This window comes from Phaethon lepturus, unplaced genomic scaffold (genome assembly GCF_000687285.1).
Source record: "Phaethon lepturus isolate BGI_N335 unplaced genomic scaffold, ASM68728v1 scaffold30774, whole genome shotgun sequence".
NCBI classification, from domain to species: domain Eukaryota; kingdom Metazoa; phylum Chordata; class Aves; order Phaethontiformes; family Phaethontidae; genus Phaethon; species Phaethon lepturus.
The window spans coordinates 1-26,552 of record NW_010536039.1 but is presented as its reverse complement, the minus strand read 5'-3'; the positions used below and the strand labels follow the sequence as shown (position 1 = coordinate 26,552).

Here is a 26,552-nt window from a genome sequence, read left to right as displayed (position 1 = left end):
TCAGCAGGATGCGTTGAATGCCTTAAAGTTAGCTGTGTGCAAAAACAATTCCTCCTGGCACACTTGTGCCTGCCTGGTGCTTCTGTGTGTGATTATTCTTAGCTGATGCAATGTTTGAAAGTGTCCATCTTTCAAGAGATTTTTGAGACAGGGCAATACTCTTGGACTCTGACCATGGGTAGGTTAGTTTGCCAGCAAACCAGAACTTCCACTCATAATGCTATTTATATTAAGCAGGGTTTGATTAATATCGTGGGTTTGTTCTGAACTTAAGCCTGTTCATTTTGTATTTGCTCTGAACTAGATGGAACATCTGGATCTGACTTAGAAAAGCGTGCGGTGAAAAGCACAAATTACTAGTCTCAGCACTGGCTGGCTGTTCCTGAGCTTCTGCAGTTTACCTGACGTGTTGGCAGTCAAAACAATTTTACGCTTGCATTTCAACTAGTGTTTTATCCCAGGTGCTTTTAGCATTTTGAAATAAATTTTAACAAGTTTCAGTGTCGGTATCTTCCTCAGTTTCAATGCCGCAGCATCAGTCACTTGTGGTTCCTCTTGAAACTTAGTTACAACTGTCCCTCTGTGAGAGATCTTGATACATGGAATCATTAAGTTGGAAAGAGCCAGTTTTTGGACTGACACATGCAGCGAGTATTTAATCTGGCAGTAGTATTTGTGTACTTTCCAGCAGAAGGTGGTGTAGTGGAGTGCCAACTCTCAAAGATTCTGAAAGGTTTCCGTAATATAGTTAAATACTTGAGAAGCATTTATTCTTTTGAAGTAATTTATTGTGAAATTTTCAATTGCTTTATTTACAGCGGTTGTTCATCTAGCCACAGGCATTTCACTATGTCACATGGACATTTGTGTAACTTCTGTGTAGGCTTGAACAGGGAATATCCAAAGAAATATTCTTTCTATAAAATTTATTTTCTGATTTACTGAATAGCTTGGAAAAAATCAAGGACTGTACAGTTTGATTGCAGCAATTCTTCTCGGCCATGCAGTTTCTTAACTGTCCTGTGATTACTAATTTGTTAGACGGTTATTTTAAGTTAAATGGTGGCTGTTGGAAGACAATATTTAATGTTTTATGGTGAAATATGAGAAAATGAAAACCTGAGTAATCTTTTTCACTTGTTAAAGCAGTAGTTATTTTGAATATATGCTTTTTTTTTTTGAGTTTGATGGAAACAAAGATAATCTAAATGAATAGAGCTTGGCGTAATCCTTGGCAGTGATAGTGCCAATAGCAGTACCTTTTGAATTTTCCTTTCATGACAGAGGGAAAGCATGTTATTACATAAAAATTAGTCCATTTATGAGTTGAGTTTTTGGTTCTTGCTATTTCTGGATTTTGAAATAACTCACAAATAGTTTTGCTCCTTGATTGCTGTATATCAAATATCACAAAGTTTTCTTAAATTTTATTCTCATTTTCATTTCATATATTTCAGTATATTCAATCTGTTTTAAAATCAGATATTCCTGTCCCATAAAACTGTTTAGTTGATATTGAGAATGCAGAATGTAAAGACAGTTTTTATTTTAAAACCGTGCTGAAGGTAGGACAGGATGGCTGAAGATCTTGAGGAATGTAAAAATCTTCTTTTAAGGCAAAAACAATAAAGGTGGATGTCTTCTAGGTGGCACTGTGTGGTATAGGGCTTCTTGAATGTGCTTTGCCTGCGTACTGCCATTGATCTCGATGGCAGCAGTAATTGCTGGAGCGGGAGGAAGGTCCATGAACCATGCTTTGGGAGCCAACAGGGTCATTTAGCTTAAATTAAATGAACTGGCCAGTCATCTTTAAGAGATACAGTTTTAAAAAAAAAAGGGGGGGGGGGCCACCAAACCTTTGCAAAAAAAAAAAAACCCCGACATTGTCCATTTTTGGCAAGGACAAGAAATGGATGCCAGTGGTGGTACATGAGTTAGTGAGCTGGGGTGTTACAGTGAAAGCGTACGCCGCGGCCCGCCCGTGAGTGCGATGGTCCCGTATGCTTCTGTGCTGGCGATGGGAAAGGAATGCTGATTCTTAAGCAGACAATCTGTTCCCTTAAGTGTGGTAGAAAGCTAAGTCAGAGGACCTACTTGTGGACTGTCTAGAGGATGATTGTTTTGGAAGGCACTGGCAGAATGTACTTAAAGCTGTTTATAGCTTGCAAAAAGCAGATAGGAAGGCAGACAGACAAAGCCATTTCATGGCTCAGGATAGAGCGTGAAGTGTGCTGCCATGATTACGGATTCAGATTTCCTGCCTGGAGTGAGAAGTGAGCAAAGAACATCAGGTGGCATACTCTTATTTTTGCTTTAAAAATTTAAATGGGTTTTAATAATGAACCCTATCAGGTGCTTGCTAGGACGGCTTTCTTGTACCGTATACTAATGCTGTAGTGTTTCTGTTTAAATATTTCCCAAGAAGACTAATGCAAAAATGGTTGACTGATGACTTGAGGGAGCTCTGTAACTTGTGACAAGCTTGCTTTGTAACCACGTTAGGAGCCAAAATCTTTGGACAGTACTTGTCAAACATCATCTTTTCATTGCATTAACCCTGTTGTCAGTGAAGTGGCTGTAGTCAGCTAGCAAAAGTACATCTGGATTGTGTTCATCTTAAAGGGAAAAAAGTCCCTCGTCTGATAACTTCATGTAAAGCAAGCATCATCATCTGAACTGCAGCTTAGTTTCTATTTCAAATTCTGGATCTAGAACTTTTTCTTAATAATATCTTATTCTAGACTTGTCTGCGTGGCAGCAGAAAGCAAAGGGTTAATCCAGTATTAACCTGAAGTTGTGGGACCTGTAAAGAGAGAGGTTTAATTTGTTCTTGAAGAAATCAGAAAAGGCATTTCTGAGAATGCCAGGGTTGCTTTTGCATGAGCTTCTTCCCAGGATCTAGTCTGAAGAGGTGAATACAGGGATTTGCCTTCCTATAGCGTTCTTCTAAGAAAGGACAAAGCAGGTGTCTAAAAGGTTGTGCACTATTTTTGGGAGAAATCTGATTAATGTTGATAGGCTGTTCAGAATCTGGCTATAACCTCCTGTCAGATTATAGTTCATGCCAAGGTCGGCTCTAAACCTTCCGTCTCAGTTTCAGATGGTGTCCCATGTGAAGGGCATTTGTAGATGAGTCAAACTTAGTTTTACCTTCTCAGTCAAACTTTCATGCCTTTGCTAATAGCAGCATTTTTGTGAGACTGTTGTTCTTCAGCACAAGCTGAGCTCTGAAATTGGCTCTTTGTGCTTTTTGTCGTGAACATACTATTTTAGCTTTATTATGTTACAGAAACCTGTGCTTGAAATGGTTAGTCCCTTACCTGCTGAGGATCAAAAAGATTTTTGGAAAAACTTCCAATAGCAATATTTTTATCCCTTAAATAATACCTTCAGACAGTATTTTACTTTTGTTGTTAAAGCTAGTTGAGAAAGTTCAAAATAATTTAGCCAAATGGGCAGTAGAATATCATATCTGCTGCTTATCCACCTCTGACCATTCCCCTTTTCTATGTGCATCTTCACTATTTGCCTCTGCAGTTGCTCAGAAGCTTCCCAAGCTTTGGCAGAATTGGTCTAATTTTCTGATATCTAGGTTGTTTTAAATAACTGCATGAAAATTGACTGGATCATAGGCAGTTCCCATTCTCTTGCTTGACTGAAGCTGTAGGCAACACACTATCCTTGCAGAGCTAGGTCCCAGCATTCTGTTGCTCACATGTTTTTTTTGAACATGCTTTGAAAATAGAAGTTTAGTTTCTGCGGAAATTGATATTCCCAATTAGAAAGCATTATCCTTCAGATGAGCAAGTAGCTTGAAAAAGAACTTTGGGCCACTGAGTAGTGAAGAAGTTTCTTTATCACTTCTGTCCTATTTAAAATCTTAACCTTCATATTTAAAACCAGTAGAAACTCTTCTTCATTTTTAATGGGCTAATCAAAAATTAATGTGATTGAATCCTCCTGCTTCCCCCCAAATTCCCCATTAGTTGTGCTTTAGTGAAGTCAGCCTCCTCACAGAGTTCTCAGCATTGGACTTTTGCCTTCTCTTCAACAATTCAGATGAATTATAATACTTAGAGATTTGTCTAGGAGCTGATGTCAGAAGTTATCTTAAAAACGCTCAGAATTTTTTTCTCTTAATCAAAAATGCTTTTCAAGCAGGTGCTATGTCCTACTTTTTAGTTGCTGAATACGGTAAGTGATGTTGAGAATTAAAAACCTTGCTTTGGAAACCATTTCTTTTTGTATAACTCTCATTCTCTGTTTTCTTCTAGGGGTAGCAGATGGTGTAGGTGGCTGGAGAGACTATGGGGTTGACCCTTCTCAGTTCTCAGGGACTCTAATGCGAACATGTGAACGTTTAGTAAAAGAAGGACGGTTTGTACCAAGTAATCCTGTTGGGATTCTCACCGCAGGTTATTGTGAGCTGCTGCAGAACAAAGTACCTTTGCTTGGTAAGAGAGCAAAAACCCATAAATTAGATCCGTGTTGTATGTTATCTAGACATATACTTGGTCAAGATTGCTTAAATCTGTTGTCTGCTTCTACAACAAATTTGTAGACCGTTATCTTCTCGTAATTAACCAAAAAATACAGAAATGTAGTTGTATTGGTAGCATCCTTATTTTCTCTTGTGTGTTTAAAAACTGTCCTCATTCATTCAGTAAGGCAGGCAATGTTTGTGTGTGTATGCAATAAAAATAAAAGGCAAAAGAGCCTGTGTGTGTGAAGGGTGGTAATACACCAGTGCTCGCAGAGCATTTGCAAAATGAGTTCTGCAGCAGAATACGCTATGGCATGTGCACTCACTGTTATGTATAAATAACTGTTCTCCGTTGATGGGTGGTTGTGGCGCTTTGCTTAAGCTATGCAAGCAAAAATATTTTCTGACGATAATTGGATGCAGTTCTGCTCTTTCCTTGTTCTACTGCTCCTGTTGCCTTTTATGTCCACTGAACAACCTAATGGGTTGACTGAAGTAGTTTATATCATACAATTACTGGTACCCTATATTACTTTCATAATTCTTTGTGGGGGAATCATTACAGATCTTTTTTGAAAGCAAACTGGAGTAGATGCTTAGCATATGCTGTGTCAAAGTTGATTTTAGACGGGGCATCCAGCTGCCTTGGGAATGGTGAGCAGATACAGAGGCAACATTTGGCCTCAGCTGACAACCTTGAAAACAGAATACTTTTCTAAAGGGCATGTGACCTCTTATGCACCAAGAAAGTGTTACCCTGCATGATATGCATGCTTCTCACCTGACCTTCAACTTCTGTGCCAGAAGAGTGCTGTGTATGCTATATTTAACTTGTCTGCTGAGCTTCGGAACAGATGTTTCTTGCATTATATGCCTAAAGAATAGGTTCGAACCTCAGAAGTGACCTTAAGTATCACCAAAATAGCAGTGGTCAGTAATTACATTAGGATTTTGTGCGTTTAATAGTGCTTATTTGTGCAAAGCAGATGTAGCTGTAAGTGATCTACAAAGTGGGCCACTGGTGAGAGCTCTCATAGCGGCTTTGTAGACGGAGGCAGTCCTGCTTGGCTTGACCTTTCGAATTCTGAAAAGCAGCATATGCTGAGTCACAAGATCTGCATTCCACACATGGCCTCCTAGTTACGCTCTGCTAATAGAGTCAGAATTTGAAACTAATGATCCTTAGTGTTTCTCCTTTAACAGAGAACAGTATTTCTGGAAGTCGAAATGGAACGCTGGAATTAGCACAGCAATGAGCATTTAGAGTTTATTTAAAATAAAGCGAAGGGAGAGGACTTCATTCAGGAGGATTCATTAGGCAATAACTTTTCCTTGCTGTTGTGCTTTAAGTCTTGATACTTGGTTCATCAGAATTTAATGTAGCAAATATTTTAAAGTAAAACTGGAGTGGGAGGAAACTGTGCCATTTATTTCAACGCTATTCTTGTACTGCAGAACAATCTTGGACACTGTCACAAATAAAATCTGAATTTTTCCTAAGATACTGCTTTGACTTGCCATCCACCAGGAGCGGAGAAGGTCCTGTATATTCACTAGAGAACAAATTAAGTGCAAGTGTATTGCAGGGAACTCCCTGGATTAGAAAGGGAAACTTCTGGAATAGGTGATGCCAGCTGGACTTGTGCAGTAGCAAGCCTGACTACAAGTTTAGCTCATGGCAAGCTTGTGGTCTGTCCAACATGTAGCTGTGCTTGGAAACTTCTGCTGGAAGGACGTTAGGATAGAAGATGAAGACTATTCACCAGCCTGTACGTTAGAGGCAGGAGTCAAGAAGAAATGCTTTAGCTGTTGGTGGATGTGCTGTCCGATTTGCAGAAACTAAGTGATTGCTGTTTGCTGTGAAGGGCTTAGTCTGTGGATGGGTATCTTTGCAATACAGTTATTTTTGTGGCTTGCAACCAGGCACAGTTGGTGGCTACTTCCCAGTGAATGAATCAAGAATTCCTCAGTGCCCTCAAGCATGGCTGGGATAGTTCTGAGCACGGTTGACAAGTAGATCTGTGTCCGTTCTGTCTTACTCTAATCTGGAATAGTATTTGTCTCTGAAGCATATTTTCTTTAAAATGGTGGAGTTAGTATCCTGAAGATATGACAGAATTACTTTTTTTAAAATATGAAGATAGCTCTACAGAGCCGTACTATGAAGAAAAGTGTTTAAATGCTCTGAGTAGTGGAACAATACCTAAGAACCGCTTGCAATTAGGTATTTACTTGGCATGGTTTGTTTACAGCTGATGAGTGAAAATGTGTGGAGAGCACCTAGCACTGTATGGATGCTTCTAGAATTCTATTATCTCAATGATTTTGGAATTTCAGTATTTTATGTGACTTCTGTAAATCCAGTCCTATAGCAGAATGTGCTGACATATGTTGGGATGGAAAGCTGTAAATAAAGTGGAACAAAACAGGTATTTGTCAGCATAATGTGTTTACCAAAATCAAAGCAGGAAAAGTAAGTTCTACACAAAAATCATAGTTTGTGTTGCAAAGATTTTTAGCATTTTGCTATTTTAAATGTATATTAATTTTGGCATTATTGAGTGTTTCCACTTCTGATTTTTAAGCTTTGAAAAACATTTGAATAACTGGACTATGATTCAAATCAGTGTAAGAATAAGCAATTTCTGTAAGGCTAACTCCAGGTACCATGCTGTGTTTGCTTCCAGGAAGCAGTACAGCTTGTATAGTAGTTCTGGACAGAACAAGTCATCGTTTACATACGGCCAACTTGGGAGATTCTGGATTTTTGGTAGTCAGAGGAGGAGAAGTAGTACATCGATCTGATGAGCAGCAGCATTACTTCAACACTCCGTTCCAACTGTCGATAGCTCCACCAGAAGCAGAAGGAGTTGTCTTGAGTGACAGGTAAGATGGAGGAGGATCTTAAATTTTTAATCTGTGTAGGTGATCAACTCCTGAAAGGTTGCAGTTTTGCTGCTACAGTGTTCTTTGTATAGAGCTTTGCAGCATAGCACGTGGGATTTACGTATATATCCAGCCCAAGGGTCTTATACCAGCCCTGCTGTCTATAAGGTAATACAAACATTTCTCACCTTGTGCTTAACCAATTTTGTATGCTGTTGCACAGTCCAGATTTATTGGATTAGTGGTTATTCATTCACAGTGGCATATTCCATAGTCTGTGGGGTGCAGTAGGCATGTTCTGACCCATGGAAAGACATTACTCAATAAAGCCACTGTAACAAGACTGTGGCGGGTGTACGCACCGGTCATCCTGCTTGAGTGGCTTGTCTTATCAGTGGCTTTCATCCCCAGTCCCTGTCTGTACTCTCTTGAGACTGGTTTGGAGCACGCTAATTTAGATATCTTGGCAGGGAGGTAGCAAGTCCTTGAAGAATAGAGCAGAGGGACATGTGACTGTAACTTGTGTTTCCACATCGCAGTGTTTCCCGCAGCATATTGTAGCTGATCAAAACGAGCAAAAAAAAAAAAAAAAAAACCAAAACCAAAACTGGCGGAACACCAAAAACAAAAGCTGGGAAATGAGAGTGTTAGGAAAGGACAATCTGTTCACAGAAATGAGTCGTTTCAAAGGTAGACTTGTACTTGTGTTTTCCCCTAAGACTGTCAGGCTGATCCATCCTCTGGCTTCGTGAAGTCTCACCAGTAAAATAAAATACATATTTTTAAAAAAATCAGCTTTCAAATATGATGTAAAATACATCTCTCAGATCAATGATTGTACATTTATTAAAGTGATACACCCCTTCTGAATACAGGAGTATGAGAAAGGGTTCTTCAAAGAGTGACCATAGTATGCAATAGGCATTTTAAGTTTTGGATACTGCATCGGCCTTGATACTGAAAGCATTCTAAGGGTTATAACTTTGAATGCTAAAATAGCTCTTTTTGAAAATGTTGAAGTTGTTGAAACTCCTGAGCATTCTTGCATGTGTGTTTATTACTTCATCATAAGACTGCAGAGAGGAAGCTAGGGTAGAACTCTGAAATCAGAACTTTAAATAATCTAACCTCTTTATTAGACTAAAATTAAATGATTGTTTGAAATTCCAGAACTATAAAAATCTTAATTTTTCTGAGATTCTGTGCCATCTGTGGGAAGACAAAAAAACCGAAAGCACAAGGATAATTGATAATGTCTAGCGCAAGTCAGGAAAGCAATCTGAGTCATCACATAATAAGGAAAGCGCAAGATAAATAAGCTCCCACACTTCAGTTCTGAATCATGATTATAGCTTTCTGGCTAGTTTCTGCACTGTTCTTGACGTTAATTAGTACTCCTGTGTTGTCTAAATGCTCCTCCAGTACTTTTTTCTTTAATTTGTTGTCCCAGTTAAATGTTAAATTTGTCTATATATGGGAATAGGCAGGCAATCTTAACTCCATTAACCTGCCTGAAGCTACAAATCAGTTGAGCAAAGTAGCTTTTCTGCTTTTTGGCATAGCCAAATGGCATGGGATGCAGCAGTTTCTCCCTTTTAAAGACCCCTGAAGAATCTTTAAAAATGAAGGGTTTGTCATTATGCTGCTTCTGAGAATCGGATTTTGCAGCAATATTCAATGCCAAAGTGGGTATTTTCTCCTCTTGGTATTGTGTAATTTATTAGACATAAATAGACCTAAATAGGCTGTGGTCTCCTGGTAGCGATTTCTAGACATGTTTCATATTCCATTGCACTAGAAAGTGATTGAGGATCCCTAAGTGTTTTGGCCGTTCCTGTTATGAATTGTCCTTTCAAGTATAGCTCTCTTACATATTTAAGATGAGTGAGAAGGAAGCCCCGAGCTGCCATTCTACTTAATGGTTTCCATGGAGATACACTTGTGAAGCAGATTAGATGGCAGGATTGTTCATCTGGGAATTTTAAATGCAGATCCTTTGTGGAATAGCTGGAACAGTACCTGTTTGCAATCACAGTTCTTCTGTTGTAGCTTTCTTGACAAGTGATCCTGGTGCACAAGCTTCACAGTTAGTGATTATATCTTTCTTTTGCAGAAAAACATGTAACAGTAGTGAATTACAAAAGCTGTTGGCGTGCTGGTTTGACATTGCTTGGTGCCTTAGTGAAAGCTGGAGTCCTTTTCTTTAACATATCTGTCATCTTCACAGCCCCGATGCTGCTGATAGTACTTCTTTTGATGTCCAACTTGGAGACATTATTTTGACTGCAACAGACGGACTGTTTGACAACATGCCTGACTACATGATTCTGCAGGAGTTAAAAAAGCTGAAGGTAGGGGTGTGTATTCTGAATCTCTCACATCTTTTGCACTGCTTATCCCTCATAGTTACTGCCCTTACTTTTGATGCACTTAACTTCCCTATTGTATATAAAAGACCCAGCACAAAGTGCTATCGTTTGGAGACCTTGCAGCTAATACTGCACATGAGCAGCAGAAAGGGGTGTTGAGCCCAAAGTGCTATCTCTTGGATCTGCATCCAGCCTGAATCCAGAAGCAGCAGCTTGGGCATAAATTTCCCCTCTAGCAGCTGGTACCGTGTCACTGACTGGTGAGGGGAAGGGGGAGATGCTCACTAGCAGGCATTGCCCCTGGCCAGCTGCTCACACATTGTGTTTTATCCGTACTTGCAGTTTGTAGATGATATACATGAAAATACAGCTTTCTCTTACAGGTTATTTGAGGGAGTGAGCTGTATACTTAAAAATAATTTGAAGCTTTTCTGAAGGCTTATAAAACAGTAATTGTAAAGTAGTATGGGCTGTCTGAATTGTGGGTTGCATGTGCTTGAAATTCTTTAATGTTTTGTAAAAAAACTTCATGGCAGCTTTTCCACGTTAGTGGCCACAAACGTTCTCTTTAGCTAGTAAAAATACATTAAGATATTTTAATTCGGATGAGAACATTTAGCTTAAGGCTATTTACTTACAGAAAGGAAAGTATACTTAGGAGGTATCAATATGTATAACCTCCCTGAGGAAACTATTTTGATGTTATGAAATGCAAATAAGGTTAACATGTAGAATTATAGTGCGGTTTTAAAAAAAAAAATTTGCCTGCTCTTATCCTGCAGCTACATAACTGAAAGGTGGTGTCAGACAGGGAACGGGTCCTTTCAGCCACAATGTCTGAGGTGCCTCTCTCTGCCCAGCAGGCAGATTCTTGAGCTTCCCCCTCTCTGCAGTCCCCCCCGATGACTCTCCCCTCTTCTCGGTGCAGTATTTGGGTCTCAAAGTGAGAAGCATATAGCTGTGAAATGCAAAATGTGACTGTACTGCAGCACAAGCCATCAGCGGCGTTAATCTGGCTAGCAAAGGCAGTGACAGCACTGAAGATGTGTCACGGTTTGGAAGGGCCTGGCGGGCTGGTCGCTAACCTGCGCGGCTGTTACTTACGCTATAGCCAGGTCCTACCTCTGTCTGCTCTACTTCCACCTTCCTTCTGCTGCGTGGACCTAATGTTAGCCTGGGTGGACACTGGAGAGGGAATTCCCTCATGGAGGAAAGTTGAGCTCCACCTTTTGGCGTGTTTGGGAAAGGCGTTGAAGTTCCCCGTGAGGTTCAGCCGAAAGTTAATCATGTAAATGCCTGTTAATTCCCCAAACTGCAGGGAAGACTCTTGAAATGACAAGGCATTTTAAAATGGTAACAAACAAAAAGAGTGGCGGTCGTTGTGTCATGTTAGCTTGAGGAAGAAAAGTCTGGGAGTAAAGCAGCAGAGTTACTGAAACAGGGGGGAAAAAATGGCACTTAAAATGCGGTGTGTAGAAAGTTTGCATGCTCAAGAAGGTTTTTTTCCTCATCCAACTTTTAAAGTGCCCCTTCTCCCCAAGTGTGCTCTTTTCGATTTGGGTAGGAGGGTCAGAGAAGTAAGACTTCCCATTCAAGGTAAAACATAATTACTTCAACAGAGCCTACTTTGTGCAGAAAGGATGGTTCTCCCAGTGTGACGGGCTGGCATAGCTATCAGATGTCCTGCTTCCCTTCTACTGTTCAGTCTGTTTTGAGTATTCATCTTCTAAGTTTCTAAATTCTGCAAATCCTCCAAAACCAAGTCTTGTAGCTGCTGGTGGGGAACAGGTCTGGACTTCAGTTGTGAAGATTTGTAGTTCTAACCCAAATTTATAAAGCCTAAAAGGTGGTGAGGGTTCCATTTGGAGGAGGAGGTGATAACTAATGCCCTAATCTGTGAGAGAGAGGTCAGGGATCTACAAAACTGACACGCATCAGCAAAACAACTACCAGTAGACTTTCTTGTAAGAATAAACTTTTTTCCTTTTTAATTTAGAACTCCAACTATGAGAGCATACAGCAGACTGCAAGAAGCATTGCTGAGCAAGCTCACGAGCTGGCATATGATCCCACTTACATGTCGCCGTTCGCACAGTTTGCATGTGACAATGGATTGAATGTGAGAGGTAAGATTTTTTTTTTCCTCCTCCTCCCACTCCTGCTGTCTTTGAGAAATCCTAAGCAAAGTGAAGTTTTGTTGTTCCAAAATCTGATAGGAGAACAGAGCATTAAGAAATGTGGTTGGCAGTAGAGTGCCAAGCAGGCGCGCTGGGTTTGGCAAGGACCCCAGCTCCTGACGCAGGTCATCCCAGCCCCCGGCTGATTAGAAGCCTCCTGTGGGGAAGCAACTGGAATGCAGAGAACGCAGTGCACTGATTTTTTTTTTTTATTTTATTTTTTTAAATCTACTATGTACACTCCTGCCCCAGGAATCCTGCCTGACACAAGTTCTCCAGGCTCTTAGGGAACTGTACTTGACTTGTTCCCTAGATTTGGGTGTGTGGGTGGTGTTTGGGTTTTTGTTGTGTTGTGTTTTTTTTTTAAGGTCTTCTATTATTGATGCTTTGTGGTCGAGGTTCTGCCCACTCTTTGATGTTGGTTTTTTTTTTGTTTTTCTGACCTTTGTACCATTAGCATCCCTGACCTGATCTCTCTGCCGGTTCTATTTCCTATGCTGTAGAAGGATACTGACACCTGGCAGAGTTCAGAGTCTTGTCAAACACCTTTCTTCTTTTTTTTTTTTTTTTTTTTCCTTTTTTAAATAAATGAAATTCTGCTAGTCAAGATGGTTCTTGTTATCTCTGTATCAGAAGGGCAGGATTTCCTGCAGGACCCTTAAGCGTCTTTCCTAAAGGTAGAGACAGTAGCTGTAAAGCTTGGGCTCCGTGCTGCTACAGAGCTCGGTCACTCAGTAATGAAACTGCAGATCTCCCGAGTCCAAAGGACTGCGTACCCAAATACCTCTCCTTTGAGCCATTTCTGTAGGATTTCACTGTTTTTTAAACCTCACTGCTTTAGCTGTTGAGGTTTGAAAAGCGACTACTAAAAATGTTAAGTAGTAAAGTAGATATGTGGTAATACAGTGCTGGAGAAGGTGCTAAGAGGTGTTTGATTTACAGTAGAAATTCCTGAGAAGATGCTGACTTTATTGCAGCTTGCTTGTAACAAAGCAGGCAGGGGTTTTGTACTTTTATAAAATAAATAAATAGTCTGCTAGAAAACAGGCTTTCTTCTCTGCTGGCTAACAACAATGTTCAAGGTTCTGCGCTCCTCTGACAGTTTGCGATCTCAGTGTAGCTTTGAAGGAGAGCGCTCTTTTGCTGTGTTAAATGCCATTGTGTTTTGGGAAGGAGAGGGAGGAAGCAGAGTTGTTGTGTCTACACAAAACAGTGTAAATATTCAAAACTGTTTTTAAAAGAGCTTTCCGTGGGGGAATGTCACAGATTAGAAGAAGATGACCCACTGTGGTTTGATGACATAGTTTTACTTTTCTTATATTACAGGGGGAAAACCAGATGACATCACCGTCCTTCTTTCTATTGTAGCCGAGTACACAGACTGATCTGCCCGGAGTGTCAGCTTCTGAGGTTTTTGTTAGCCCCGAGCTCCTAGCTTCACACGTACGGTTTCCTGCTGGCAGGATTGCTTTCTTCCTTTGCCGCTGATCTCAGCAGCCCGTTCTCGAGCTCGTTGCCTGTCTTGAGGCACAACTGAAGTCCTTGTGAAGAACCACGCGTAGTACGCTGGCCTCTGTCCGCCAGCGAGAAACGAAGAAGCTCAAGGCTTGAAGCATGTCGTGCAGAGCTTAGTCATTGTCCTTAAAGGGAGGAGGATCAATCCCACGGAAATGTGACATACTTTCGAAGGAGTAGAATTGGTTTCTCATCTTTCAGACTAGATTCAATAGATAAAGCCTCTAGCAGAGGGCATATTACTCTATCTACTAAAAACATTCACTGTTCATTACGGGGTATGTTAGAGAACACAGTTTCATAAGCATAGTCTTGTTCCAGTGATAGCTGAGGTTTCGTGTTTCTAAGCTCCAGTTTTCAGGAGGTTTATAACTGCTGTAAACATTCTGCTCTTGCCATACGTGGTGTCAGCCTAGGAGCCTTTTCTAGTATGAAATTTCAAAAAACATACTTAGTTCAAGTTATATGGATGCAAATGTGTTTTGTGATTTCAGGTGCTTAACTGTGATCTTAAAAGTTCTGCAGATCATTCGTCCATAATGGGCCTGGTATCTGGATGTTTTGGCTGTGGATAACTTTTTTTAAATTTTTTTTTTTTTTTTAAATCAACAATTTTAACTCAGTCTCAAAAAGCCGAACTGGCCAAAGTTGAGGTCCTTTCAGCATTTTAACCCATCTCACCAGCGTGGGATGATACAGTGTAAATGCTGCAGTGGGAGGTTGCACAAGGGACAGATCATCCTCAACTCTGAACGTCTTCACTTTTGGTAGATAATTCTGTTGTTAATGAAACATAATTTCTGTTCATAATTGCCATTCTCGCTTGGGTAGAACAGAATATGCTGCACCAGTTTAAGTCCAGTTGATCCTTATCTTTCCCACTCAAACGAGCACCTCTTTACTTGTGCTGTGGCAGCAGCAAGAAGTACGTAAATGGAAACTTTTAATGAATAATCAGCAAAACTTACATTTCAGTAACTAAAGTTTAGGGTTTTTGGAATGAACCTTAATGATGTTTACAGTTACCTAACAGCCACTTTGCAATATCACATTTCCTTTTGAATTACAGTAGCTCACATTCGTTCCCCCTGTTCCAGCAAGCTTTCCTTTTCCTTTCCTGAGGTTCATACAAAAAGCTGATAGCTGTAAAGATATATATATTTTTGGTCAGTTTTTCATTAACTTTTTTGCTGGTAGAAAAGTATGTAGAAATAAATTAAAGCCATGTTTTTATATATAAAAAGTCGGGTAATGTTGCTGTTTAGGGGAGTGCAGTTAAACTTGGTCAGTAAGTAATCTTACCTGCTCTCAGAAGGAGATTTTTACTACCTGGTTTATTGTATTACAACTGTTTAAGTTTGAGGTTACCTCAACTTGTTTAAAGAATTTTTGTGGACTTGTACTGTATATTTGCGTAACTATGTCAAGCTTTTATTTAAGATCATTTAACATGTACCATGTACATGTCATTTTACTATATTTCAATGCATCATGCTTGTAACAGGCATTTCATTTATTATAAGTGATTAATTTGGAAGCTCTTCGGTAATTTATCTGCTATTCCTAAATTGGCATAATGTTAGCTATCTATTTTAAATCACCTTGTAATTACTTGTCAAAATGCCTTAACTACCCTAACTTGACCAAAATACTATTTTGGTGAGGGTATGGGGAGGATTATATTGATGAAGAAAAATTAATTAGTTCTGCGATCCATGGAACAGCCAGCGGTGGATAACTTTGCACAAACTGTCAGTCCGTGGTGTTTTTTAAAACTGAACAAGCTGTATCTAGCTGTCTCGTTAGAAGGAATGTATTCACGCTGCAGTACAGGGCTTTGTTTCCAGCATTTGGGAGGGGGCTTCCTCTCTGAAATCTGGGTGTCTTTACATTTTATTCTCCAGTATTTACTATCATGCTTCTTGATTAGAGCAGATTTGATCAATTATTCTTTCCCTTGAACTTAACCTTAAAATGATGCCCCTGCAGACCTGGGCTGCATTGCACTCTGACCCCTCGCTCTCAGTACACTCATCCCCCAGCCCTTGTTATTTTTTTCCCCCCTTTCTAGAACTACATGCTCGGAGCTGTACGTGGCTCGGGTAGAGGAGCAGGGTGAGGCCGCTTTCCCTGCCCGAGGTTCTGGGCGCTGGGCCGGGGTCCGCAAGCCCCGAGTGGCGAGACGCAGCCGCCTGCTCCGCAGCAGAGCTGCGCTGCCTGGCGCTCTGGGTTAGAGCCACTCCTAGCTGAGCAGTGTCTGCAAAGCCATTGGCCTCGTATCGCATCGTGTTTTTTTTGTTGTTGTTGTTAATAAAGAACAAATTTGGATTTTTGATTTACAAATCATGAGTTTATCCCTCACCAGGCACACCAAAGACCAGTAAAGCTTATAGCTTTTCCATCTGTTTATAAAGCAATACTGTATTATAAAGAATTGATATTTTTATCACATGCTTGATTGTTTTTGGGTTTGTTTTTTTTTTTTTAAAGATGTGCACTCTAAACATATCAAACCTAATTTCTTCCTATGAACTTAAGCTGTCTGCGCACAACAGATTTTTTGGAAAAGGAAATGACAGGGCCCATACTATCAATAATTTTAAATGATGCATGAAGCAGTAACACTTCCTAGGAATTAGGACTATTCATGAGAGAAATGTACAAGAAAGGTGTTCTGTGGCATGGAAGTGTGTGTGAGCAGGGCACAGGCTGACTTTTGGCTGCTGCAGAGAGGGATTGTGTGTGTCTGTGTTTTTGGGAGCGGTGAGCTGGAGGAAAAGGAAGAGTTTTGTATACCAGTAACATGTGACAGGAGGGGCAGGAGTTGGGATTTCTGCAGCAGCATTACTGGGTAAAACAGGGCACAGGTGTGGTAAATTGGGAAAACTCTGTGGTTCCTTGCTACTTTTATGGCTATCTTTGGGAGACCTGCAACATACAGTTTCCCTCTCAATGTACTTTCTTTATGTTTGAAGAATGTACAGCCGAAAAAAAACCACCAAAACAAAAATCAGCTTTTGGGACCAGGCAGTTAGGACTGAGTCAAGGAGAAGGGAGAGGCGAAGGTCTGGCAAAGATGTGAAGGGTTTTGTGATGGAATCTCCATCTCTCGGTAACAGATACCCTTTCCCCAGGGAAAAAAAAAGACTGTGTGTGTAGAAACTCACTGTATGAAGTAGTTTCTGACAAAGATAGCTGAAATAATGGAGCAACTCTGAGTCTGTATCTAATGAGGATGCTTTTTTTGTTGTTGTTAAAATGAGACTATCATCTATGCTTACCTAAGAGGCAATTATGTGAATTTCATGTCTGAGGTATAACTTATGCAGGAATAGTTCTGTAAATACATTTAAATGAATTGTAAAGATATTTAATAAATATAGTATTTATACTAAAATGTGTTTTTTAAAGTAAAGTTGACTGCAAAACCTCTGTTTGTTAACGCAGTGATGTCGCTGGTGGTGCCAAGATGCGCCGCCACCAGTACTTGCGGTGTCGGGCTCTTGCTCAGACCCTCGCAGAGTCTTCTCAAACCTGCATCCAAATGACGGGGTGGGGAGAGGGAAGAGAAGAATGGAAGTCTGAAACACAAAAGGCTCTTAAACTCATACTTTCAAGCATATCACTTTTATTTTTTAAATGCATTTCTATGACAGCTTTGACTATTCAGGTAAATGCTAGCTCTACAACCTTTCTGTAAAAATACCAGCTATCCTCTAGCGAGGATACGTGTGGCTATGCCAGGGTGGGTGGGTTTATTTTTCCAGCACTCAACTTCACAACAGCAGCTTAATTTGCCTGAAGCGATAACGCAATTTGAACTCTCTAGTGAGAAGGTAGTGGAGAGCTGACCCTCCAAAGCAGTGTCCCCAGAGAATACATCCATCACCAATCTCAATCTAGTCAGTCATGACCTAAGTTTATATTGCGTTACAACAGCAGCTAACAGTCAGAATGACCCGCGCTGGTTGTCAGCGTCAACAGCGAATAAATGCTTAACCTGTCCTAACACAGCTGGAACTAATGAAGGACTCAACATTTTGATAAAATACTCCTTTTTATACGTCTGTCTTGCAAAAAAAGAAACGGGCACTGTGTGCGGAGGATTTCCACTTTCCAGACTGACTGAACAGGTATTTGTGAAACACAGTTTACCATACAAGCTCAGAATACAAATCGTTTCCATCCAGTTCTAACTTGCTAAAGAACTGCAATTAGACCTCTTTCTAAAATTAGAAACAGCTCCACAATTACCAAGTCAAATAGTACCTTTATCTTTCACGGCAACCCCCAGTAGTGGTGGATTCAAACACTTCGTGTTACTAGAGAACTTGGGAGCCAAAATCCTCTTCAGTGTCACTAGCTGTTGCTAAACTATGGAAGGTGTGACTGACAGCATCCTTCTCATAAGAAACTGCTCCAAAAAACAAGGAATGAAACTGGAAAATGCAATAATTATAGAAGTAAGAAACTGCATGTGATACAGAATTTGGGGGTTGGTTATTTCTGCAGCTTTTGCCACTTTAAAATCAGGATTGGGAGCCTCCTTACCTTCTGGTAATGAGACACTCTCACCTCTCCTGGCATTGCATGGTCCTCTGTCCCACTCGTATCTGTCTTTGTGACTCTGGGAATACTTTTAATCTCTTCTTTTGCCAACGGACTCGCAGGTTTTGCCGACTCTGCGTTCGGTGCGTTTCCATTCCACTGTGGCTTTTTGGAAGGAACTGGTGCAGCGTTGCTGTCTTCAGCCGTGGAGGTTTTTTCAGATTTACCCATGTGTGACTTTGAGCTGGGTTGGAGAGAGCAGGTCAGGTTAGTAACTGGCTTTTATGTTAGAACGCCTTTATTTTCTCTTAATGAAAAACATTATGGCTTTAGATTCACAACAAGCATCTTCCCCTCCTACTGCAACAGAACCCCATGGAGATAAAGGAAAGCAGAAGCTAGCACGGAGTGCTCTCCATTACACCAAGTTTTACTGCTGTGCGTGATGCTAAGACATTCCTGAACCCATCTAGTTTGCGTTTTTTCTATGAACAAAGACACCAGGATCTGTACAACGCTTACCAATACCCTGCAAGAATGAGCAAATCACTTCCCACCTTAAACCTGACTTGGCTGGAAAACTTTAAACTTCCATTTTCCATCCTCTTAAGGCAGTCTGCCTCCCTCACCCAGCCCTGACGCCCACCGTTACCTTTCCAGCCGCTGGGAAACCGTCTCGTTTTCAATGTCAGACAAGGTAGCCAAAATAAAGCTGGCTTCCAGCATCATATCTTCAATGCTGAAAGCAATTGGCCTAAATGCAAATATTCAGAGACTAAACTGGCATGCATAATTACACAAGTTGTCGGAAGAAATCCAGCTTATGCAATTCTATACATACAGATTAAAAAGTGCCTTCTCTGAAAAGCTGAAAATCTAATATATTTGCTGTGGAAGAATGTGAGATGGCTTTCTGTTGCAGATTTAAATGCTCCAGTGAGCAAATGCTATACAATATTAAACTTAGTCAAATTATAGTTTTAAATATGTAACTGTTAAAGTAATATTTTAAACAGAAAATGTGTTGTTTCTTTAGACTACTAAATAAAATCATTGCATGCATTAGACTGAGAACCTGAAGTGCCCAGGTAACTTGTAGGTGCTCATTAGTTAGCTTAGTAATACTGGTGCTCATGTTAAATGCTTTATGTGTAGTAACAAACTACTTAACACTGTATTGCAGATCAGAGATAACAGCTTTTGGTACGAAACGAAAATCTCTTGTACTGTTCCAGTTAAATATTCATTGAGTAACCTGCAGACAAAACCCGACTGCAGAGTTGTAACTGCAGTAGTTCTAGACAGGTGCTTTCCAAAACCTACTTTCCAGATACGTCAAAATGGATTGAGACAGGGACGCTGGTAGCTTCTGAAAACGCTAGTAGGCCCTGAAAAGAAGGGGTGGGTGGTTAAGCGCCGTTTTAAAAACAGAAGATCAATATTAGAATGTAAGTTTATCCCAGCTGTTGTTTACTGGCAAAAAGAGGGTAAAAGTCTACTGGTTCTAGAACAGATTTTTTGCCTTCGCTGCCTGGAGCTTTGCCAGAGAAGCTTCTGCGTGTGGAACTGCTGTGGCCAGGATGCTTTCTTCAGTGCAGTTACAGTGTGTCTGCCCAGCATGGAAACTATATTTTTCTTCTTTTAAAAATGTTTCGCTTGCCTTTCAAAGGCTACTGCGAGGGACTCTGCAGTGTCTTGGTTTTTAAAGCTAATCCTCAACCAGCTGGTAAATACTACTGCTGGGCAGGAGGCCTGGTGGAAGACTTCCCCCGGCCATTCTGCAGGGACCAGTCTGCGTTGTTCTGGTCAAGTCATGCAAATTAATGGGAAATGTTTTCTTTTCAAGACGAGTTCTTGCTTTACCCTTAATTCTTTAAGGCAAAATGTCACTTCAGAATCCACTCCGACTTGCAAGTAGTCAAATTCCTCTGGGTTTAGTTGTATTTCAGTAAGCATTGTCTTTGAAAAATCTGTTTAAAATAACAAGAAAGTCAAGGACTCAAAGGAGTGAAGCTTGAACTGAACAAAACTGTGATTATAACCATGAGGTTTTTACATCAGCATCATTTGAACAAATGTATTTTTATAGCAACTAACAATAAATGTTTATCTAAATTTAATTAATAATTAAGTAAAATAAAATCCTCAATTTATTTACAGTCTATTATGTAGATTTAAATGGCTTTTAACAGAACCTATTTTATGTTCTACTGTGTGATCTAACCTGATACCTGCCGTCATTTTTGCAAATATGCTTTGTCAACAGGCATTCATCACAATTAGTATTACTGACTGCTTATTGTTGCATAGATGGGAAGACCAAAATGCCACATGACTTTAACAGACTAATCATAATTGCTGACAGTCCTCTGAGGACAATGAAGGTGGACTTATCTTGGCCTTCAACAAGGCCCTGTTGCGTGTTCAAATATACTCTTGTAAAGTTCCTTAAAACTGTGGAAATACAGACTTACAGCACACCTGCCAGCTTCTGCAAGGCAGAGCCTACCACATGCAAATGAAAACAAGTCTAGGCAGAAGGTGTAATTTCTTGCTTTGAAAATTAAACCTGAATGTGGAAAAACCCAAGCCATCACCAGATGATACGTTCAAAGGACACGTTTTGTTTCAGTGCATACAGAACATTTGCTGCAGGTGGTATATTGCATCACATGCTACACAACAAGAACAATGCTTGTAATGCCTCCTTTTTCTCCTTAACCGTTTGTTTTTTTGGTATCTCATTCCATTTGTACCTACTATTTTTTTCACTTTCTTTCCTTACAATAACACTTGCAAGCGTCGTTTCTAAAATAACAAAACTTGTCATTCAAAATGTACTCTTTTTAGTGTCTTTTTATTTTCTGTAATTTCTTCCTTGTTTCACTCCAGTTTCCACCACTTCATCCTTCTCACTCTCCACTGCGTTAGCCTGTTCTCAGCACAATCCCCGCCCCTATGCTCTAGGCAGTCATCTTTTTCTAGGTCATTATCCTCAGCTTCAGTCATAAGCAAGTATGAAAAGCATCCCTTCATTATATGATATACAAGAACATATACTTCAAGAACACAATTATATCTTTAAAATTAGTTTGAGTCACACACCAAGCATCTAGATCGCTCTCCATCTCAGATGGAGATCTGGAAATGGCAGTGCGCTGTATAACAGCGTTAGGCCAGCTAATGCACTGTATTGCCCTTATGCTAAAATATACTCCATAATGATATCAATTCTTTAATTATGGTATTCAGATTTAAATAGTTCTTTGCAGAACATAGAATTATCTCCTTTTTCCTGTCTGTTGCCATGCTTCTGCTCTTGCAGCACAGTAATTACCTCTGTTCAAGCCTACAGCAAGTGGCATAATTTATTTCAGTTGGCTGCTCAGCCTGCTAGCTGCCACTGATACCAGGAAAATGTTATTAAAAACATACTTTCTTAAAATATATTAAAACCAGACCGTAGCAATATGACTTAAAATCTCTCTCTATATATTCCCTCTCTTAAAAATCTCATTCAGCCATAAGATGCAGTAGTTATTATTCCTTTAGATCACCTGTTTTAAAGTCCCAATATTGTTTCATATTTTGAATTTCCTTACCAGTGTCTTCCTCAGTGTAACTCCTGAAACAAACTTTCATTGGAGTTACTGATAAGGTTACTTCCTCTTGACTGGTCGGAAAGTGAATCATTATATCAGCCAGCAGCCTATAAAATTTCATTCAACATTGAAATAATTTATGTGCCACAAATTACTAGCTAGCATCTGTTACTCACATTAGAAATGGAAATGGCTACTTGGCAAAACTGCCTTTGAAATGTGCACCCCTTAAAGCGTGCTGTGTCTTTTTAATTGATTTATATTGCAATAGGTACATAAGGAATTAAAAATACAACTAGTAATTATGAAAGCAAATTTGTTTATGTTTAATGCCTGTGTATGCTGCCAAACACTCTTACATATGTATATATGTTGCTGCTACCTTTCTGTATGTATATATCATGATTTTGAGCAAACTTCAGCATCCTAAATTCTTTATTTGAAAGCATGCAGTTTTAAAAGTTGCATAATCTTTTTCTAAACACACAAATACATAGTATCTATACAGAGATACCTTTATACACCTTTAATGCGTTAGTGGTTGATTACAGTGACAAGAGCCCCTGTGCACAACGAACACTTCTAATAGAAACGCTGTCAGGAAAAGTAGTCTTACTGTTCTTTGCCTTTGCTTGCAATGACAAGTCAAATCCTGGAATTTTCCAGGGGCTGCTTTTCAAAGCAGAACTTTGCCTTACATTTTAAAAAATGTACTTTTACGCTGGATTCTTTGCCTGTGAAATTAAAGCACTACTTCATTTGTCATAGGTGGAAGCTGCTCAAAGGTGTGAATTCAGATTGTACATTACACACTTCTCAAGGTTAGACCGAGTAGGATTAATGGTAGAGCGCTCCAAGTTTCTGAAGTTGTAATGCGAAAAATGAAGCACTAGGATACAGGATTCAGGAGTTTGCCATTTTTTGACTGTGCCCTAATCAGATTTTGGTTATGTTAATGACTATGAGAACTGTATTGCTTCCTGTATTATTTTATTTTTCCCCCCACAGAAAAAAAAATCTTTATATTCATTACCTGGAGTGGACTTTAAGTATGTTTGGACACATGTGCTTTGCAAAAACAGCCTGCAATGGATCACATTCTTGAAATGTCAGATTGTATGTTTTTACAACACCTAAATATAAAGCATATGAACAGGAATCAATGCTAGTTTGTAATTTTAAATGTTTTTTTCAGTATTAATCGTTCTTTTAGGAAGTCTCAATAGAGAAAGTAACCAAGCGACTTACTCTAGCTATGTGGAAATAACTCATTCACAAAGAGCAAACTGAATTAACATGCCATCTAAGACTTCCTTCATCCTATTAGTTATGCCTCTCGAGCATCTGAGTTTTTTTAAGAATCCACCAGAAATAAATGAATAGCAACAAGTGCAACAAATGCAGGGGTGGGGGGGAAAAGGCTTCAATATTAACTGGTATAATAATATAAATGGTGGTGGAATACAAAAGGCAAACCCTACAGATCTCTATGTATTTCTAGATAAGCATGAGCTGAGAGCTTAATTCTCTTTGAGACCTAATGCAATATATTATCTCATTATTCTTAATACAAGCTAGATTTTTGATAATGTAATCCACTGCCTATTACACAGCACAGCTCAGCAAGCTATACTGACAGATGATGGTTCTGTATGAGTTTGCAAAGATTAATGCCGATGAATATACCTGTGTTCTGCTGGACTGAGGATGTCAGACACATGACCGTGTTGAAGAACGGTGAGTATTAGCGGTGGAAAGACCCAGTAAATCCTCTAGTTCAAACACTTGGCAAAACAGAATTTTCCTCCCTTTCCATAAAGTGTATTTTTTCAGAATTTACTCTAGCCTATTTCTAAACGTTGTAAGCAGTAGGCTGACAACTAATACATAGCATGCATTAACTAGTGAACTGAAGAACGTTCATCTGATAAATCCTGTTATAACTTTATTTTTACAAGGTGATGCACATGATAAGTAGAATTATGATGTGAAGAGGCTGAAAGTGTTTGGCATAACGTTCCATCAACAACATTCAGTTAATAATTACACTAAATATTATGTTGCCCCATTGTTTTAAACTGTTTCTGTAAAGTCACTTTAGTTGTAACCTACCATGTTTGCAGAGGAGCTGAAAAGTTATGTGATGATCATTAATATTTGTATAAATGCTGCATTTCTCTACATTCCTTTCCAGCACATTTACACATCTAAATACAGGAAGAACTGACTGTAAAAAAAAAAAAAAAAAAAAAAAAAAAAAAAAATCAGTGCAGAGGTTACTCACCAAGCAATTTTGCAATGTACTTCCCCAGTTTTGTACAGTTTATCTCAAGCTCCTGCTTTTATGGCTTCCCCAAACGGCTTTGTAAGCAGATGCAGGGAGCCAATACTGATCCTAGCCATCCTCACCCACTATTCCAATATATGGCCAACAGACTTGTTTGCTAAACAACTGCTCAAAGCTCTCCTGGCTCAGACTGCCTTTGAAGGCTACAGGAGAAACACTCCAGAGGCAGAAATGTGGTACTCCTTCAACCCAAGATTAAGCTGGTTCAGCCTTCGGGAACCGCAGGGCACAGCTCAGGAGGAACACCTTCGAAACATAATTAATACTAACGTTCTCTTTTGCAGAATTGCTCAGAAGTGCTTGAGTTTAGAGCCATCCACATGCCTGTATGAGCCTCCCCCTATAATTTCATTTGGAAATTGGGCTAATGTGCTGCTTCCAAAGCTGTGCATAACAATGCATTAAAATGTACCTTTATTATCAATTTACATGGAAGGGATAACTGTTTTTCCTTCTGATGTGGTTGAGACATGGCTGTCCAGCAGTAATGTTGAAAAAACATAGATGAGAAGAAGACATATGCATATGCTGACCTTGAAGAATTCACTGATCTTAAGGCAAGCTGAAAATATAAGTAAAATGATTTATAAAAGCCATCTCTGTGCTTTGGTACCGTACCTAAGCCACAAAACCTTTAAATGTGTACATCTCAAAATAAATATGGATGCATCATGCATATAAACGTGTTCAAACTTATCACCTTCATTATCAGTGGTCAGAGGTCACTGGGATAATACAGGCATAGGAATCCAATCTACGGACATTTAAGTGGTCTTGAAGTGTGAGTTACCTAACCACTTAAAGCTCAGCATGCATTTGAGGCATTTGAAGGACTGGCGTTTATTCTAAAACAATCTTCCTCTACACCCATCCACATGATACGCACAGATGAGCGAAGACATTACTAGCACCTCAAAAATTCTTCAGGTATAAAAAGAAATGATCGCCACTTCTGATTTTCCAGCTTCCCAGCAAGTTAAGCAGAGTTGAGCACTTTTAACTAAGAAACCTCTGGAGAAACCCCTAATTCTGCTGGAAATGGTGTTTGATTAATCGGAGGCATATTAATGGCTGCATTCTTCCTGTTGAATCATACCAGTACAAAAACATGTTGTTTAGAGGCAGCTTCTGATGTGGTACGAAACATAAACATTTTGACCCATGACAATAGAAATAAAACCCGTGGTATTAACCCGGATGTCCTGGACAAGCTTCAGCTTGGGTAACAAAAAATCGAAGAATATTAGGGGCAGAGTAGGAATGAATCTTCCATGATGTAATCTGTGTAATTACAATTACAGAAATATGGCATTTTTCCATGTTGAAAGTGGAGGAAGCTGAGAGAGAAGGTAACTCGAGAGTGAATGGTAAAAACTGTAGGAAAACAACACAATATGCAACAACATAAATACTATGCTTCCAAGAAAGATTTTTAAATTACAATAAATCAAATTCACTTACACCTTTTTCTACGGGGTCAAACCAGAATTCATCACTAATACGTGCTATGGCATGTATCGCTCTTCCAAACACTAGCAGGAAAAAAACAAACAGTGCAATATGTGTTCTAAGTTAAAAAACGTTACACTGCATTTTCTCCAGAATAATTTAAGAGGAAACATTACAGATTTCCTATGTGTTTCAAAATCCCCCCGATGACATTACTCTTTCCTTTTTAGTAGCATAAACACCTTGATGTTTTTGAAAGCTGGATCCAATCAGGTGCACCTCGAATGTCCTCTGTCCCTTTGCAGCAACTGGTATGACCTGACGCCACCACAAATTAATTGACTCTAATTGGACAAAACACCCTAACTAACAGAAATTAGAAGTTAGAAATTACATTTTGTAGATAGCAACAAGTTTGAGCAAGCGGTAAGCAGCTGGACATCTGTAAAGATGTAGCCCTAAGAAACACAGAAGAAACCAGGCATGGGTCTCAAAATTTGCCTCTGCCCATGCTGGCACTGGCAGAGCAGCATTTTACAGGAAAACGCTGTGTGGGGGCCTCTGGAAAGAGAGTAGTGCGCACAGGGAGGCACCCAGGTACGCAATGGCTTCGCCACCCCAAAGCGCCACAAATGCAGCTCTGCTCTCTGATCTGAGCAACTTTCGGAGGCTGCACGTTGCCCCACAAAAATGCCTTTGTCCTCCTGGGGACGAGGAAGAGGCAGCTCCTCAGCTCTGCTGTGACCGTGGCGGGGCTGGCTGCAGCTCCCAGCGCTTCGCGCCCCGCTTTGCACCGTCTGAAGGCCCCACGGGGAAGCCCACCGAGGGCAGCGCCCAGCAGGCCAGTCACGCATGCCCACGGCTGCCGGCTGTAGCTCCCTCAGGTGGCCCCGCTCCGGGGTGCCTGTTTCTCCCACGTACACCCCTCTGTCCCAGGCTCTGCTGCCTCCCCTGGGCCCATGGGTACCTCTGAGCTGAGCCCCCCCAATGACGCACTTCAGGGCCCGCCGCAGACCCCGGCCCTCCGCCACACCCTTCCCCTCACACGACGGCCGTAGAAAGGGCGGGAAACGCCCCCTGCGGGCGAGGGGAGGGGTTCAGCGCTCCTCAGAGACCCGGATGTAGGCACGTGGGGTGGCTGCGGAGAAACGCGTTCCGCGCTAGCTTGGCCCGTCG

At 40.3% G+C, this 26,552-nt stretch overlaps 2 protein-coding genes across 2 annotated transcripts in view; one reads left to right on the top strand and one right to left on the bottom strand.

Moving 5' to 3' along the window:
• PPTC7 (PTC7 protein phosphatase homolog (S. cerevisiae)) overlaps positions 1-13,582 on the top strand; it is a gene marked incomplete at its 5' end in the record, with an annotated part of 19,129 nt that extends 5,547 nt beyond the window's left edge. Inside the window, 5 exons of the mRNA XM_010286052.1 lie at positions 4,275-4,454; positions 7,171-7,369; positions 9,597-9,720; positions 11,735-11,864; positions 13,242-13,582. Coding sequence (XP_010284354.1) covers positions 4,275-4,454; positions 7,171-7,369; positions 9,597-9,720; positions 11,735-11,864; positions 13,242-13,300 — 692 coding nt within the window. The remainder of the gene's footprint in view (positions 1-4,274; positions 4,455-7,170; positions 7,370-9,596; positions 9,721-11,734; positions 11,865-13,241) is intronic.
• A 4,170-nt stretch (positions 13,583-17,752) lies between these two features.
• RAD9B (RAD9 homolog B (S. pombe)) lies at positions 17,753-26,453 on the bottom strand (the record flags this gene model as incomplete). Its single annotated transcript, XM_010286051.1, has 11 exons — positions 17,753-17,901; positions 18,038-18,222; positions 18,631-18,732; positions 19,302-19,366; positions 19,842-19,948; positions 21,581-21,687; positions 22,614-22,713; positions 23,693-23,807; positions 24,340-24,489; positions 25,389-25,459; positions 26,344-26,453. Coding segments are annotated over 11 exons (1,261 nt in total), but the record flags the coding sequence as incomplete, so codon positions are not given.
• Between the last annotated feature and the right edge of the window lie 99 nt (positions 26,454-26,552).